General features: G+C 37.9%; 1 protein-coding gene across 1 annotated transcript; it reads left to right on the top strand.

The window, feature by feature from the left end:
- The first annotated feature begins 9,592 nt into the window (after positions 1-9,592).
- Positions 9,593-16,058, top strand: LOC101264851 (uncharacterized). Its single transcript, XM_004228386.5, has 2 exons — positions 9,593-9,766; positions 15,719-16,058. The coding sequence occupies exons 1-2, from the start codon at positions 9,623-9,625 to the stop codon at positions 15,821-15,823; spliced, it is 249 nt and encodes an 82-aa protein (XP_004228434.1). The 5' UTR covers positions 9,593-9,622; the 3' UTR covers positions 15,824-16,058.
- The last annotated feature ends 1,014 nt before the right edge of the window (positions 16,059-17,072 follow it).

The following is a 17,072-nucleotide window of genomic DNA, read 5'->3' on the forward strand; positions in this document are numbered from 1 at the left end:
TCACGATGAAGAAGTGTCATTTGTGGGTGAAGATATCTCTGAAGCTTATCCAGGTTGGAGATTATTCTTCGATGGAGCGGTGAACCACCAGGGTAAAGGTGTTGGAGCAGTCTTGGTATCAGAATCTGGTCAGCACTATCCTGTAGCGGCTAAACTACGATTCAACTGCACAAACAACATGGCTGAGTATGAAGCTTGCATTCTCGGTTTGAAAATGGCCGTTGACATGAATGTCTACGAGTTACTGGTTATTGGAGATTCAGACCTCTTGATTCATCAGGTTCAGGGAGAATGGGCTGTGAAGAACCTGAAGATTGTACCTTACGTACAATATGTGCAAAATCTGTGTAAAAGGTTTCGCCAGATCGAGTTCAGACATACTCCCAGAATACAGAATGAATTAGCTGATGCTCTTGCCACCATCGCGTCAATGATCAAACATCCGGATACTGATTACATCGACCCGTTGGATATAGACTTGAAGGAACATCCAGTCCATTGTTCACATGTTGAATCAGAACCAGATGGTTTGCCCTGGTATTTCGACATAAAGAGGTACTTGGAGTCTGGGACATATCCAGAAGACGCCGCATCTAATCAAAAGAAGTCGATACGTCGTATGGCTCTCAATTTCTTTTTGAATGGAGAAGTCCTTTACAGGAGGACTCCAAATTTGGGCCTTTTGAGATGCGTGGATGCTACTGAAGCCGTGAGGCTTATTGAACAGATACATGCTGGAGTTTGTGGTACACATATGAACGGGCTTACCTTGGCAAGAAAAGTCCTTCGAGCCGGTTATTTCTGGATGACTATGGAGCATGACTGCTGCAAATTCGTGCAAAAATGCCACAAATGTCAAGTGCACGGCGATCTGATACGGGTGCCACCTCACGAACTTAATGCTATGAGTTCACCTTGGCCATTTGTAGCTTGGGGAATGGATGTCATCGGTCCTATAGAGCCAGCCGCTTCTAATGGACACAGATTCATTTTGGTTGCCATCGATTATTTCACCAAGTGGGTGGAAGCAGCCTCTTACAAATCGGTAACCAAGAAAGTGGTGGCCGACTTTGTCCGCAACAATCTGATATGCCGATTTGGAGTTCCAGAATCCATCATCACGGATAACGGTGCAAATCTCAACAGCCATCTGATGAAAGAGATATGTGAACAATTTAAGATTATTCACCGAAGGTCCACTGCTTATCGCCCTCAAATGAACGGAGCTGTAGAGGCCGCCAACAAGAACATCAAGAAGATTCTGAGGAAAATGATTGACAAGCAGCGGGGTTGGCATGAAATGTTGCCTTATGCTCTACTGGGTTATCGAACGACGGTCAGAACATCAACTGGGGCTACTCCATACTTGCTAGTATACGGAACAGAAGCAGTCGTACCTGTTGAAGTCGAGATACCGTCACTGAGGATCATCCAAGAAGCTGAGCTAAGTAATGCTGAGTGGGTTAGCAAACGGATTGATCAACTAGCTTTGATTGATGAGAAGAGGATGGTCGCTGTTTGCCATGGCCAGTTGTATAGACAAAGAATGACTCGTGCTTTTCACAAAAGAGTAAGAGCCAGAAGTTTTGAAGTTGGTCAGTTGGTTCTTAAGCGTATTTTTCCTCATCAAGACGAGTACAAAGGAAAATTCGCACCGAACTGGCAAGGTCCTTACATGGTTCACAAAGTACTATCTGGAGGTGCTTTAGTCTTGTCAGAGATGGATGGCGCTGTATGGCCCAAGCCTATCAACTCAGATGCTGTCAAGAGATATTACGCGTGAAGTTCGTTTTGCATTTTCCATCATTTACTCGTAATCTTCTGTTTGCTTGTATTTGTTCGAATTTGAATTCTTATCCCTCCTGTAACGAACTACGTCTGACCTGAATTCTCGAGAACGAGATACGTAGGCGGCCCATGTCGGCTTCGGTCACCCCATTTATCCCCTTTAATCATTTCTTTGCATTGGAACTACGTTCGACCTGAATTCTCAAGAATGAGATACGTAGGCGGCCTATGTCGGCCTCGGTCGTTTCATTATCAAAACTTTCTATTTTGGTTAACCATTGAGAGGGGAACTACGTTTGACCTGATTCCTGCCGCAACGGGATACGTAGGCGCCACAAGGGCTCGGTCATATATCTCGTAAATTTTATTTCCCCCTTCTACAATAGAAACTGGGACAGAATTCTTTTAGAGGGACTCAAAAAATTCTCCAGAAGGAACCTTCTCTTTAGCGGATCAAACTAAAGACATTTCGAATTTGCGACTGGGACAGAATTTTTGAGAAGATCTCAAAAATTCCGAGATCTGTGCGATTACAATGGAAAGAGGAGCAAGATACTAAACTGGGACAGAAATTTTGAGGATAGCCTCAAAATTTTGTCATGGGACTTCCCTACAAGTCCGGAATGCCTCTGAAATTCATTCGACAAGCGTCGGACTCAAAGAAGCTCGTTAAGCCTGACATGACATGACTTGGCATTGACTTTTCGAGATACTATTTCTTAAAAATTTCTTGCTTCTCTTAAAAATTTTCCTTTTATATTTCATCTGTTTTGGCATAAGATATTTTCTTATCTATCAAGAGTCGGGAAATCGGGAAATCAACCGGAGACATCAAGACAAGGAGCAAACAACCGAAGGGATCGACACAGATCAGTATGTTTAAAACTGACAATTTTTCTGTGGATGCAGGTTTATAGCTTCGCTTCAAAATCGGCCGAATTCTTCCGACTTATGAATACGGAGAAGGAGAAAACTATCTCCAAAACCAGTGATTTTATTGAAAGCGGGAATATCGTTTGCGTCAGGATGCTTATGAATGTGTTTGTTTATTTCAAACCATTCTCAACAATGGGAAATTTACAAAATATCCAGTCAGATTCAAAGGTGAATCAAACGGAAATCATGCATCGCGAGTCAATAATTATGCATGACGAGAAGATTTCATGCCTCGTCAAAATTTATACATCGCGAGAAGAATTTATGCCTCGCAGGAATTCATGCATCGCGGAATCATGCATCGCGGAAATCATGCATCGCGAGTCAATAATTATGCATGACGAGAAGATTTCATGCCTCGTCAAAATTTATACATCGCGAGAAGAATTTATGCCTCGCAGGAATTCATGCATCGCGGAATCATGCATCGCGGAAATCATGCATCGCGAGTCAATAATTATGCATGACGAGAAGATTTCATGCCTCGTCAAAGTTTATACATCGCGAGAAGAATTTATGCCTCGCAGGAATTCATGCATCGCGGAATCATGCATCGCGGAAATCATGCATCGCGAGTCAATAATTATGCATGACGAGAAGATTTCATGTCTCGTCAAAATTTATACATCGCGAGAAGAATTTATGCCTCGCAGGAATTCATGCATCGCGGAATCATGCATCGCGGAAATCATGCATCGCGAGTCAATAATTATGCATGACGAGAAGATTTCATGCCTCGTCAAAATTTATACATCGCGAGAAGAATTTATGCCTCGCAGGAATTCATGCATCGCGGAATCATGCATCGCAGAAATCATGCATCGCGAGTCAATAATTATGCATGACGAGAAGATTTCATGCCTCGTCAAAATCTATACGTCGCGAGAAGAATTTATGCCTCGCTGAAATTCATGCATAGCAAAAATCATGCATCGCGGAAGTCATGCATCGTGAGTCATTAATTATGCACAACGAGAAGATTTCATGCCTCGTCAAAATTTAGGCACGACGAGAAGAATTCATGCCTCGTCAAAATTTGCATATCGCAAGAAGATTTTATTCTTCGCTGAAAGTTATGCATCGCGAGAAGATTCATATCTCGCAGGAATTTACGTAGCGCGGGAAGATATTCATGACCCGCAAGAAGACGTACTTGGATAAAGAAAGAGCAATACTTATCCATTGGCCTCGACTGCATTATGTTATTTCTTATAAAAATAAACCTCATGGAGAGCATCGAAGATGACAACAAAAGAAACATCAATATCGCATCAGCATTTATTTATTTATTTCGACATCAAGTATGGAATACATTGAAGATGATATTGCAAAGCACAAGGCATAAGCTTTATTTGCTGGACGTCAGACCGATCGAGTCGACGTCGAACATGGAGGAGAACAATGAAGTGTCGACATGGTAAAAGACACTGTCTCCCATCCTAATTGCATTTTTTAAGCTGACGAGTTTTATCTCAGTCTTTGTCGAGAGCATCCAAAAGGATGAATCCTCCAAAAACCACAGGTGCGGACGACATCAAAAAGGATGCAGCACAACGTGGAACTTTTTCTTAGCAGCGAACTGGGACACAGTCCAAAGAGGAGTGTCAAACTCTTAGGACGCGAGCAGAGGAGCGACTTCCACCACAATCGAACCACCCTCTCGAGGCTTACGGGTTTTCTCTAGTTCTGTCAGTTTCTGTCTCACTTCCGAAAGTTTTATTTTATCAGAAGAAAAGTTTCCAATCTGAGTGACAATACGCCAAAAGATTTGGAAATTATGTCCGTGTAAGTTCTTAATTATGGGTGTGAAGCGCGCCACATTCATGGCTAAAGAGGTTACAAGCCTCCTTTTCATACTCGTTAATTTGTCACTTGTCCAAAACCGAAGGTTATCTAGCATAATAGATTTCCTTTTCCCATCGATTGAGTCGAACTACACACAGCCTGATTCCGAAGGTTTAAGGATATGTAGGCGGATTCTATGTTGAAACTCGGCTGTATTCCAACATTCGCCCTCGAATCCTATTCTCGAGCATTTCGATACCTTCATAATTCGGTATCGAGGAAGCTTTTGATTCTTTCAAATCGTGCGGTAAATCAAACTTATCGAACTACAAGTGGCCTGAACTCTTATATAACCTGAGATATGTAGGAAACCCGTTTCAAGGGTTCGGCCATAATTCCTAAACCCTTTGTCAAATCCTTCCAAGTAAAATGAATGGGTTGGTCAAAATTGGTTTGGTCAATTTCATTTTCCTCAAGTTGCTTGCATCAACCCAAGTAAAATGAGGGACAGTTGTTGACACCCAATTTTGACCCGCGTCGGTGTAAATTAATTATCGAGCTTCGTGAATTTTTCAAATTATTTAAATTAATTAATGTTATAATTTTGCAAAATATAACGATATAATGTTTACATAGTTGTGTATATAGACGGTATATCTTGTGTATATTCGAAAATCATCCCAAAATATTTCGATTTTGATAATCATTCCATCTTAGTTTAAAATCATGAGTCACTATTTTCAAAATTTTGTTACTAGGTAAGTAAGCTCGTTAATAAATTTACGCCAAATTCATCTTACTTTAAATCAATTGACCATTCATTAAACTTAACTCTTTTTCTTTAGAACCATTTTGGGTCTTCTCCCAACTTACCAACCCAATTCTGAGGCCCAATCCTCCCTATTCCAGCCCACTTCAGCTTTTAAAAAGAACAAACCCAATTCCCAGGCCCAACCTCCTTTAATTTAACCCACATCCCTTTGACCCGCCCCGAATCCAGCTCTCCTACCCGACCCGTCTTCCCTTTCTTCTTCCCCCTCACCCCACGTTCTTCAGAACAGAAGCCACGCACGCGACCCTCCCTCCCTCCTCGTCTCTCCCCACGTTCTCCCCTCTCTCCTGCGTCTCCCCCTCACGCGTCTTTCTCTCCCCCCTCCCATCGCGACCTGCAAAGAAAAAGAACAGAGCTGCGCCGAAAACGCAGCAAAGACAGACACCAAAAAATGCAGCAGTGCAGTGCTTTCGGCTGTGGCAGACCTGCTCTCTCGTCCTTGCATCGCCGAGATGACTCCACGTAGCTCGCTAGTACCACGATTTCATCTCAACCCTCCACCTCGCCTCAAACTCCCTTCCCGCTCGAAATTTCGGATAAGATTTTGAGATTTTGAATTGAGATGGGCGGAAACTCGTGAAACCCATCCCAATTTCAAAAACCATAGGGATTTTTCTATATAAACCCCCATTCTCGTCAGTTTGGGGGTTGGATTTTTTTTGAAATTTCTTGGGTTGAAAATTGGGAAATTCTGAAAAAAAATCGAGCTACTCTGTTATTGTGAGCTTTGGAAACATTTTGGTTTCTCTACAGTTGGTTATCGGAAGAACTAAGGAAGTCGGATAAATTTTAGAGTGAAACACTCTCTTTCACCGACGAGTGTTTAACAGTGGTGTTCCGGTGAAGCGTCGTAGCAACCTCGGCACGTCTCTCTTGTTTGAGGGTGGAAGCTCGTTCGCGTTCGCGGTGGTGGAAGTTCGTTGTTGCCTGTTCTTGCTTACCCGTCCCTGTCGCTGCTCCTTAACAGGCAACCTCTCCACTCTATATTATCTTCTCGTCTCCCTTCATCTCGTAATGGTCTCTTCTGTCGCTCATTGCTTTGTTGGTTTGTGCCGGTTCGTTTCATGCCATGGTTGTTGAAGAAGTTCGATTAACCTTATCCGAAGCTTGTTGTTTTTTTTCTTATATGGAAGTTTGGCGTTTGTTCTTGGTTTAAATATACTTATCCAGTTGCTTTCAGTGCGTGTCTACTGCTGGTTGTGATGTTGTTCATGCAGTATGCTAGTCTGCTGCTTTCGTTTTTTTTTTTTGTATGTCAAGCACCTTGGAACATTCGATTGATTGAATATATGGCCTGTCCTAGTATATTTCTGGCGAATGTTCTGTTTCCTTCTTTGTTGTTGTATTGAGTTGTGCGTATCGATGTTTTCACCTGTTTCTTCAAGTTGTGTTTTCCTCTTCTCATACCTATGCTGAGTCGGTTGTTTACTCGCCACTTATTCGATAGCATTTGGTATGACATATGCATCTTTAGAGATGTCATTGACATAGTGGTACTACCGATTCGAAATTACGGGATTCGCAGTCAATATAATGGCCCTGCTATTCTGTTTCTTTCGGCGTCCTTCCGACGGTCTTTCTTTTAGGGATTAGCGGTTCGTTCAATTCTTAGCCATGCTGTTTGTTCGTTTTTAAGTACTTATGTTGGTTTTGTCTACTGTTAACTTGAGGTAGTGAAGGAATTATTTGAAGACTTATGGCTTTGTCGTTGTCTCCTCGTTGTCATTTATATTCGTTCGTATAGATAAAAAGTATTCTCACTCATTTTAGATTCGAAAACAGTTAACAAATTGGCAGGCTAAAGTTTATTTTTGTCACAACGTCCCTATTTTTCGGGTCCTATGGTGTCACGGCCTAACCCTTAATGGTTCATTTTAATTATACGCTAAAAAAAACGTTGGTTCTAGTTGAAGTGTGTAGTATCGAGATTAAATGGCACTCCTTCATACATGTCAGGAGTCCATTAATGAGAATAGGTTGTGCCTTATCAACAGTCTTGTGAAAGTGAAGATTGGTGTTGAGTTTGGTCTTAGAATTCATTACTGTGTTGTTTATGCCTTAGCTGCTACTGTTATTATTATTTTATTTTTCCTTATTATTCCTTTTCTCTTTTTCTCTTCTTTTCTAGCACGAAATATTTCTAAGGTAGTGCGCTCTTTGATATCTTTAAACTTCTATTCTAAATTAGTTTATTAACTTGTTGTTGACATCCGATCCCTATCTCTTATGCACTAATATGCCTCCGTGGATGTTTGATTTCTTTTCCCTTTCACGTCTGTTTTGTTTTATCCCTATTAGCGGCTAGTCAGATTGGGTCATGCGTTGTAACGATATTCAGATAGTAGTGTTTATCTTGTTTTAGTGTTTTGTGATGTTAAATCATTGAGTTACCGCTTACACTTATTTCACTTTATGTGGCATGTAAAATCTGCTCGAGTTCTCCATGAACTCTCCCTCTCTGCATTTCGAGAGAGTCGTAAAGACTCATAATTTTATCATCGAGTCAAACCTGTAAAGCAAGCATATGAGGACCAAAGTTCCAAGAAGATTGGAGGAATTCGAAGGCGTCTGATTAGAAGGCCTTTTCTTCTTTATGTTATATTTTTGCATTCTATTTGTAATGGGCCTAAGCCCTCGATAATTTACTTTTCCGTATTTTTATTTTATTTTGTACATTTAGATTAGGACAGGTACAAAGATGGGTCAAAAACCCAAAAAACAGGTGGGTCCAAAACTCGGTCAAGGCGAACAGAACCCGAGTTTGGACCCAAATCTCTCCCTCTCTCTCTCTCTCTCTCTCTCTTCCGCTTGCTACTTGTTTATATTTTTGCTTTGGATGCCTTTTAGTCTAAGGTTAGAATAACTCCAAACCCCATCAAACGCCTTTTTGCTTCATCAAATTCGAAGTTAAAAATTGACCTTTAAAGATGTTTAAGTTCGAAAGTTGCTAGGACTTGAGGTTTAAAAGGTTTAGTTTTAACGAAGTCTTGAAACAGCGGTATTTCACAAGTTCGTTTAAATTAAAAGCTTAGACCTTGAATGGAGATTTGCAAGATAAATAATAGCATGTCAAAACTTGTAATATTTGTCTAGATAAATTTTAAAGTTAAGCTTCGTAAAGATTTGCAATTGCGAGATAAACTATGAATATTTCCAACCTTGAAAATTTGCCTAAGTAAATGTCTAATAAGCTTAATAACAAAAGATTCGCAAAAGTTAAAACAAAATAGTCAAATAAGTTAATCGTTGGAAAACCGTAAGTTAGCGGAGTGTCTTAGGTGCCTTACACCTTCCTAAGACACTAATAAGAATCCCGAACCCCCCTAAAATATTTTCAAAACGATTTTTTCTGTTTAAATTGTTTTGGGAATGAGTTTTCTTAATTTTTCTTAAAAATTAAGTGGCGACTCCTAAAAGTCGAAAATACCTTTAAATAAAATAAACTTTTTTTCGAAAATCACTTTTTTCGATAAAACATATACAACTGAAAGTTATGCCTATTTCGCTATACATATATACAAAAGAAGCAATTGAATAATTCGTTGGCTCCTCTTCAGATTTTTATAATTTCTCTGGAAGGCCATTTGTATAAATTGTTGTTAGCCTCTCATTTGTATAAATCGTTGTTAGCGTCTCAAAACAATTGTATGTGTTTGTATATCTGTATAAAATTTAAATTTGTATACAATTGAATCAAATTGTTTAAAAAGATAAAGAGAGAGATTATATACAATTTTAATTTGTATAAAGCGTGAAAGATAGAAAGACAAAAGAGACTTGGACAGAGAATACACAATTGAATCGAAATGTATAAAACGAGTAAGAGAGAAATTATATACAATTTGAATTTGTATCAAAAGAGAAAGAGAGAAAAACAAAAGAGATTTAAGCAGAGAAATATGTTTATTGTATAATTATAAGTGTATATGAAGGAGATCTATGTATTTGCTTGTGTATATACAATTTCTCTCGTTTTATACAAACAGAAACATAATTTATACATTTCTATTGTATAAAGCGAGAGAGGGAGAGTGGCGAGCGAGAAAATGAGGAAAAGAGGCGACTGACAAATAATTTGCTATGGAAAACACATAAATCAAACGATAGCTATTATATTTATTTTACATTATTAGTTTGTTATTCGATACAATATTTTTTTTTTATTATCATACCCACCAAATATGATAAAAGCCCAAAGAAAAAAAAAGTCACTTTGTTAGTACAAAGGCCCAATATGTCATATAAAGATGAAGAAATGGGGATTCTTTACAGTAAAGAAAAATGGCGACATGGGGTGCATTTTTTGGTACAAGGGTTATGGAAATAGTGAAGAAGCATGACTCCGGCGGCCTTGTTTGGAAGAGAATTAAGCTCACATCTACTCGCAAAGCTAATGCCAAGAAACGTCTTCGCCGTGTTTGGCAGGTTCCTACTTCTATTCCTTTCACTCTTTACTTGTAAAAATTTAGGGTTTTACTCTGTTGATGAACATTATGAGTTGGATGGGGTGTAGATTCAATGAATTCAACTATACCCAACACCATTTCTTGGATTTTAATTATCTATAGAAGAATTGGGGAGTGGTTACAAGTTAGAAGAAATAATTAGGTGAATTACTATGATTCCATGTTTATTGGAATTTCTTAGCTCTGTTTTAAATATGGAATGTTATTTGCTGGAATATTAACTAGAGATAACAAGATTGGGACTTTTTATTGGGTTGAGATTATTGATATGTTGTTTATAGTTATATAAACCTTAAGCGGCATATACCATATCGAAACTCGGAAATCTAAATTAATGTTTGTTTATGGGGGCTTCCATTTTACAAGTCCTTTGCGTAGAGTTACTATTGTCTTAAACTACTTTGTTGTATATGTTAAAACTCCAGCTTGAGATCTAATGGTTGTAATATTTGCTTTAGGAAATGTCTTTTCCTGCATACCCAATTGGTCCGAAAATTCCTTCTTTTAGTTCGTCTGAATGAGCTGATATTCTCTAAACTTAGTTCGCAGATTTACTTGACGCCCTGGCTTATGGGTTGTGTTAGAATGCTTGGTGGATTAAGAAAAAGTGAATCCTTCTTACCCCGCACCGTGTAAAGTGAAGCCTGGTATTTAAGTGGATAAGGGTGAGGGGCGGGCTTGTTATCTACCGAGTTTAGAAGGCTGTGATTTTGGTAAAGGGCCCACGGATTTCTTGGTTATAAAAAAAAGTGAATCTTTATTCTTTAGTGCATAAGAATTTTGATGAGTCTTCTTTGGTGCGGCCTTTTCCCCGGACTCTGCGTGAATATGGGAACTGCCTTCCTATTTTTTTGGGTCACACAAGCTCCAGTTAATTTTTCGGCTTTATCACTTTATTCCAAAGCTTAATTCCACTGTCTTATATAATCTGATTTACCTTTGAAATATCATTTCCAACAAATGAAATGTCTGTCTTATAATTATTGATCTTTGGATAATCTTTTTCTTGTATGATGTTGTGTAGCTTTAGGCAGTGTTGGTTGATAATACTCATTTGCATGTTTTATGTATCATTTAGGGGTTTATTAAGTTGGACAAAAGTCAAAGGGAACTTGGTTCCTCGAGTAAGATACTTCCCGAGTTTCACTTGATTGGCCTTGAGTTGGGTGCTCTATGTTATGTTTAAATTGGAGACAATTATGTTGACTGTTATTGAGGAACTAATGATCTCAAGACGCAAATATTCATGTAATGATGGCTGAATAAGGTAATTCACTGGTCATTATTCCCATTTAAAATTACCTTGAGGAATAAACCCAAAGGGATACTTTATATCGGATTGAGAAGGCGTTTAAATGGAGAGACTTGGGTAGTAAAGGTTTATAAAGGGGACTACAACTAGATGAGAATTGAGGTGAAGTAGTAGTTGTTGTTTTCTGGACCGTTTCTTCTCAATAAAACTATATGACTGGTATGATCAGTTCAAAAAAAAAATAGAAGATATATGTATTTGGTGGTTTAGGGCAAAGAGGTGGACCCATTATCCACTGAGTTTCGAAGCTATAAACAACGGGTTTCTCCTTTGTCAGAAAAAAAGTTCTATGCATTACCTTTTTAATTTTTAGGTCCTTTCAGTTAAAAAGAGCCTGCTTAAATCGATTGAGAGTTGTATTGTAAGATTCCAGAAAGAAAACAACGAATGGAAAAGCAAAACTGCTTAAATGAGCTATTTAGCAAGGCTGATCAACAACTATTTTTATTTTTTTGCTCAGGTAATGATAGTTAATTTGCATAAAAGCGAGGTTACCTACAAGGGACAGAGACAAAATATGTAGTCTCGAATAATTGATGTCTTATGGTCTTGATCTTAACCGACAGTAATCCACCATGACTGATCTGATTTGTTTTCAATATCTACGAATGGGATTGATCAACTTGAATGAAGAGTACATATGTTAATATGCTCATTACATTGTAGCTTAGAAGTTCAAAATTATCCACAATGGTTTGAAAACATCGTCTTGTTGCTAGGGTCAATACAGTTTGTGTAGATGTTCATCATATGTCATCCTTACGTGTGTAATATTTAGTATACGTGTAAATATCGTTGTCATGTATATTTCTTCACTCATGAAGCACACGTTCCTAATTACTATTTTGGTGTTTCAGAATAGATCATTACCTCTTTCCGCTAGGTTATTTTTTAGCACATACTTTTCTCTCTTTTTTGATGATAAATGAAATTTTATTACCAAGTTGAGAGAGCTAGGGCATCTCTAATCCAACACCAAAATTTACACCAAATCCTATTTTGGTGTAAAATTTGTTGTTTTTCATCTTCAACCCAACACTAAATTTCACACTATTATAATGGGAATAGTGTTGCACCAAATTTTGGTGCGACACTATCAGGCCATATAACACCAAAGTTTACACTAGAATGGTGTCAAGACCATTTTAGTGTATACCAACTTCAATGCACTACACTAAATTTTACAATAAAAATCAATATTTTTTTATATAACTCTCTATTCAATTTTTTATTTTAATTATATTTTCTTATTTCATAAATAAATCTTTTTTTCATTTTCACCCTACATAATTCTTATTCTTTGCTTATATAATCATTTAATATAAATTTATTTTATATCAGAAACTCTTTAATAATATGTAAATCACAAGCAAATATCATACATTATAGATATTAAAGCATAATTCAAATAAAAGTGTATCTGGGATGAAATACAATGAAATAAATATTACATTATGGTAAAATTTATTTTAATTTTTACATAAATATTCAACTTTCAAGATTACTATGTTTCTTTCATAAATTCTCTATTGATACATTACGTAAGAAAAACTTAGGTATCTTAGGGACTCGATTAAAAACATACAATTTATAATATGTTAAGTTAAAAATGTTATATAGTAAAAATAAAAGTTAAAAAAAAAATCAAGAACATAATTGATGTCGATGAATATTGTCGCACCAATTGGTAAGACACTATTCATAAACTATAATAGTGTAAAATTTAGTGTTGGGTTGGGGATGAAAAACACCAAATTTTGGGGTTGGAGATGCCCTAATGATCATCAATTATACTCTTAATTATTTTATTATTACTTGTATTATAGTACACTTTTAATTTAACATATTATAAATTGTTTTTAATTAAGTCCCTAATGTACCTAATTATTTTAATGTATTATCTTTATAATTTAAATTTTTATATTTTGATGTATAATATACAAACATGCTATCATAAATAAAATTGAAGCTAAGTAGTGTAGTGGTAGTGGTTCTGCATCCACACTCTGAATTTTCTCTTCATAAAACCTCTCATGTGCACCTTTTGGACTATTTGCTTCACGATGACTGCTTCTTCTTCGCAATCTCAAGCCAAACTTTGTAGACAAGCTGCTAAACACATTCTAAACACTTCAGATTTGTGCTCTTATCTCTAGCATGTTGTGCAGTCCAGTTCAGTTCTTCCTCCCAACACATAGGATCGCTGGTAATTCCTTACCATACCAGAAGCTTTTTCCACACTTGAGCAGATAGATACACATTGGAATAATAAGTGAGTAATACTTTCATCCTCTTGCCCACACAAAGGGCAAGCATGGATGATGATGACACCCATTTGATTAGCCTACCTCTTGTGTATAATTTCCCATTCATGGTCAGCCAAAAAATAAAAATCCATCGAGGCAGTCCATTGTTGTTGCACACAGTTTCCCTCTGCATTACCTTCTGGTAGTCACCCCTTAGTTTTTGGTAGAACAATTTAATAGAGAAATTATTCATGCAGAAGTTCTTCCATGGTGTAACCAACTTCAAGTACATAATTCTTGGTCTTTGGTATTTTTGTACAATCTAGATGATTGTGTAGGAATAACAACATACTTAATGTAACCCCACAAGTGGGGTCAGGGAAGGGTAGTGTGTACGCATACCCTAACCCTACCTTGTGCATGTAGAGATGTTGTTTCTTATCAACCTTCGGCTCAAGACAAGCATGAACCCTACACTTATGGAAACATAAGTAGTAACAACAGTAGCATTTGAGACAACAAAGTGGTAATAGAAAAGAAAACTAGGAATGATAAACATGGAGCTAGTTAAATGATGCTAATACTATTGTATTGGTAAAGAAAAGCAAAACGCGAAACTACCTACTACTAGCCTTCTACCCTTATTCTCGCCCTCCACACCCACCTATCAAAGGTCGTATCCTAGTTGAGCTAAAGTCTTGCCATGTCCTACCCGATCCCCAATACTTCTTGGCGTACCTCTACTTCTCCTGAAGCCCTCCGATGCCAGCCTCTAACACCTCCTCAATGTTGTGTTTGTACATCTCTTGACAGGCCCTAATCATCTCAGTGTTGCCTTCTGCATCTTGTCCTCCACAAAAGTCACTCCTACATTGTCTTGAATCCCACGTGAGAGTTCTTGACTGGTCAAAAATACACCCCTATGCAACAAAGTCGATCTAACCACTACTCTGGAAAAGTATTGGTGGCTCCTTATTAAACAAGACACCAAATGCTAATACGATGATTATTGTTTAGAAATGTCATCGATAATGTTTCTGCCTCCCATAATAACTGTGTATCAAGTTTCCCAAAGTGTGTCTTTTGTCATACATGTTCCATAACAGCTTCCTTATGCTAGGACATTCAACCCCCCAGCTGTCTTTGGTGAACATACTTTTATTCCAGGCTACCATGGCTTTGTGTGATACATCAGTCCCACCCGTCCACAGGAACCTTCTGCATGTGGCCGCAATAAGTTTCACATTCTTCTTAGGCCCTGCCTATAAAAGTTGAATGGAAAAGACCCTCCCTGAATAAGATATAAACTTGTTAGTCCAAGATTAAGTCCTGCCCAGCATCCTTTAGCAGGGGCCGACATTGTAGTACTGACACTCTTTTGGTGCTAAGTATCGCTCCAAGGTATCTAAAGGAAGTTGTCCTTCAGTAAAGTTTAGAGGGTGAAGGATGGCTTGTTGGTCCCCTCTGTAGAGAAACCCCTCCCCAGGTGAATATTCATCTATCATTTTTGCTGATTAAAGAGAGGTCTCTCTTAGTGAGGGTACTATCTTGAAGCGTTTTTAGCGAGACTATAAAAACTTCTAATGTTTTCAGTCTTTTGCACTTAATTTTTTTCTCATCCAAAAACCTTTACAGGATATGGACAAGTTTTTATATTACATTTTTTCAAGTCATACAGATTAGATGCACTTTAGCAACGTCTCTATCAGCAATATTACCCATCTTATGGCGCAAAGGCCTATGAAATGCTAGTGTTGTACAAAAGCATGTTTTGATTAGATCCACTAGGTCTGGCTCTCTCCTTCAAATCTAACCTCTGAACTGTAAAATGAGAACATTCTCTTAGCTTTTTTTTTTTCCTTTTTTGACGACAAGGGAAACCCGCAGCCGCTACCCTTTGGATGCGCACAGAGTAAAATCCCTGCTCCTATGCAATAGCTCGCAAACCACATAGGAGAGGTAACCCGCACTAGGCAAGCTTGGTGCGACGAGCTCGATCAAAAGGCAAACCCCTTGCTTTCACTGGCAAGGGGTTTCGAACTTGAGACCTCCTACATGGAAGTCCCAAGCTCAAACCACTGGGCCACCCCGAAGGGTAACATTCTCTTAGCTTTATATAGTAAGATTCCTTTTTCTCACCCAAAATAAGCAATGATGATAAATTTTGGGTTTGATTATACCTGTCTAAATTGCTTCCAACGTTCTGATCTGATTTAATTAAAATATCATTTGTTTAATTGACTTCATTTCTTCTCGATGATGTGTGTTTTGAATCAAATTTTGTGAAATTATATCCCTATCTTTTATACATGTTAGATTATACAAAGGTTTGACATTTTTTTGTTTTCTGCAGAATGAAGCTGTCTTGAGGGCATGTTCTGAACCACCTCCATCCGTAACTTCACAAGTTGATGCTGGACAAGTAAGTAATGTGCAGTTAAAAACCGGTAAGAGTTAGTTCTGAAAAGGGTGACCGAGTATGAAGAGGCAAAATAGAATACGCGTGACAGCTGCTTGCAAGGTTAACGACATTAATGGACTACTCCTCAATTTAACTTTACCTGTTAGCGTTATGTTAGTATCTGGTAAAGTGATTTGAATGTCTCACTTTCACATCGTTACTCTAGATCATGCATGTTATAACTGATACAACTATCTCCTTCATCTTTGGTGATCCAAGTATACTTTTCTTAGCTTAGCTGTGCTGAGTATTTTACATCGCTGACAAAATTTATCACGTAGAACCTATTCTGAGGTCGTGCTTCTGTTTGTGTTTGATCATGGCCAGATTGCGAAACATCTGACTTCTAGCATTTTCTGTCCAAGTTTAATTGTTTTGCTTAGGTGACTGGTCCCTCTGCAGTAGCAAAGGCTAGTGTAACTCTCACCTTTCTCACACTGGTGTTATCGTTTAAGATTACGTCGATCAAGGAGTATTTAGATCGTCTTTAGCTCGAGTGCATTTCATTTCGAAAAAAAGCTGGAACAGTTGGATTAGGTGTAGAAACAGCAATGGAAACCATTGTCCAAGTCTAGACATGCCATGCAGAAAAGCTGTCTTATTTTATCTTTTTTGGTTTCCCATCTTCTTGCCGATAACTTTTTCATACTTAGAACTCAAAGCCAAGATAAGGAAGGAACAACATATCCATTGCATCACATCATTTGATGACGACAAGTAGGTGGTTATTGTTTGGTAACAACTACAGTAGTGGCCTTACAAAATTCATATTTAATCTAGTGAGTGAGTTCACATGTGATGAGTCTTATTAGACTACTTGTGTACAAACTAAACAATCCAAATATAAACATCAATAATTTTTTTTTTTTGTACAAACTTTTTAAAGTGGTTGTTGAACTAGTCAACGTTATGAAATTACCTTTCCATGTGGAAAGTTGTTGGAGTACCTTTCTTTCACTATAAGAATTGACCTAACCCCATATGAAGCCATAAAAGCTGTGTTCATTGTTTGTATTCTACTCTGACGGCTTGCAAACGCCATTGACAATGTCAAGTCAAGCAATCTACACAACCAACCAAATCTTACACTAGCCTATCCTAAAAAGAAAATTGTCGAGAGTTGGAATCATCTTTCAGAGTCTCGAGTTTGAGTTTTGAGATTTGACCTGATATATATACAATGTAATTATATGACATATAGGGGTTGGATGAGTCTCGAACTCCCTTCTTGTTCCTCCAACTCCCC

Source organism: Solanum lycopersicum, chromosome 1 (genome assembly GCF_036512215.1).
Source record: "Solanum lycopersicum chromosome 1, SLM_r2.1".
NCBI classification, from domain to species: domain Eukaryota; kingdom Viridiplantae; phylum Streptophyta; class Magnoliopsida; order Solanales; family Solanaceae; genus Solanum; species Solanum lycopersicum.

Coding starts and splice junctions, on each gene's coding strand:
- LOC101264851 (XM_004228386.5), top strand. CDS start 9,623: ATGGCGACATGGGGTGCATTTTTTGGTACAAGGGTTATGGAAATAGTG. Junction 9,767..15,718: donor GTCTTCGCCGTGTTTGGCAG/GTTCCTACTTCT, acceptor TGTTTTCTGCAG/AATGAAGCTGTCTTGAGGGC.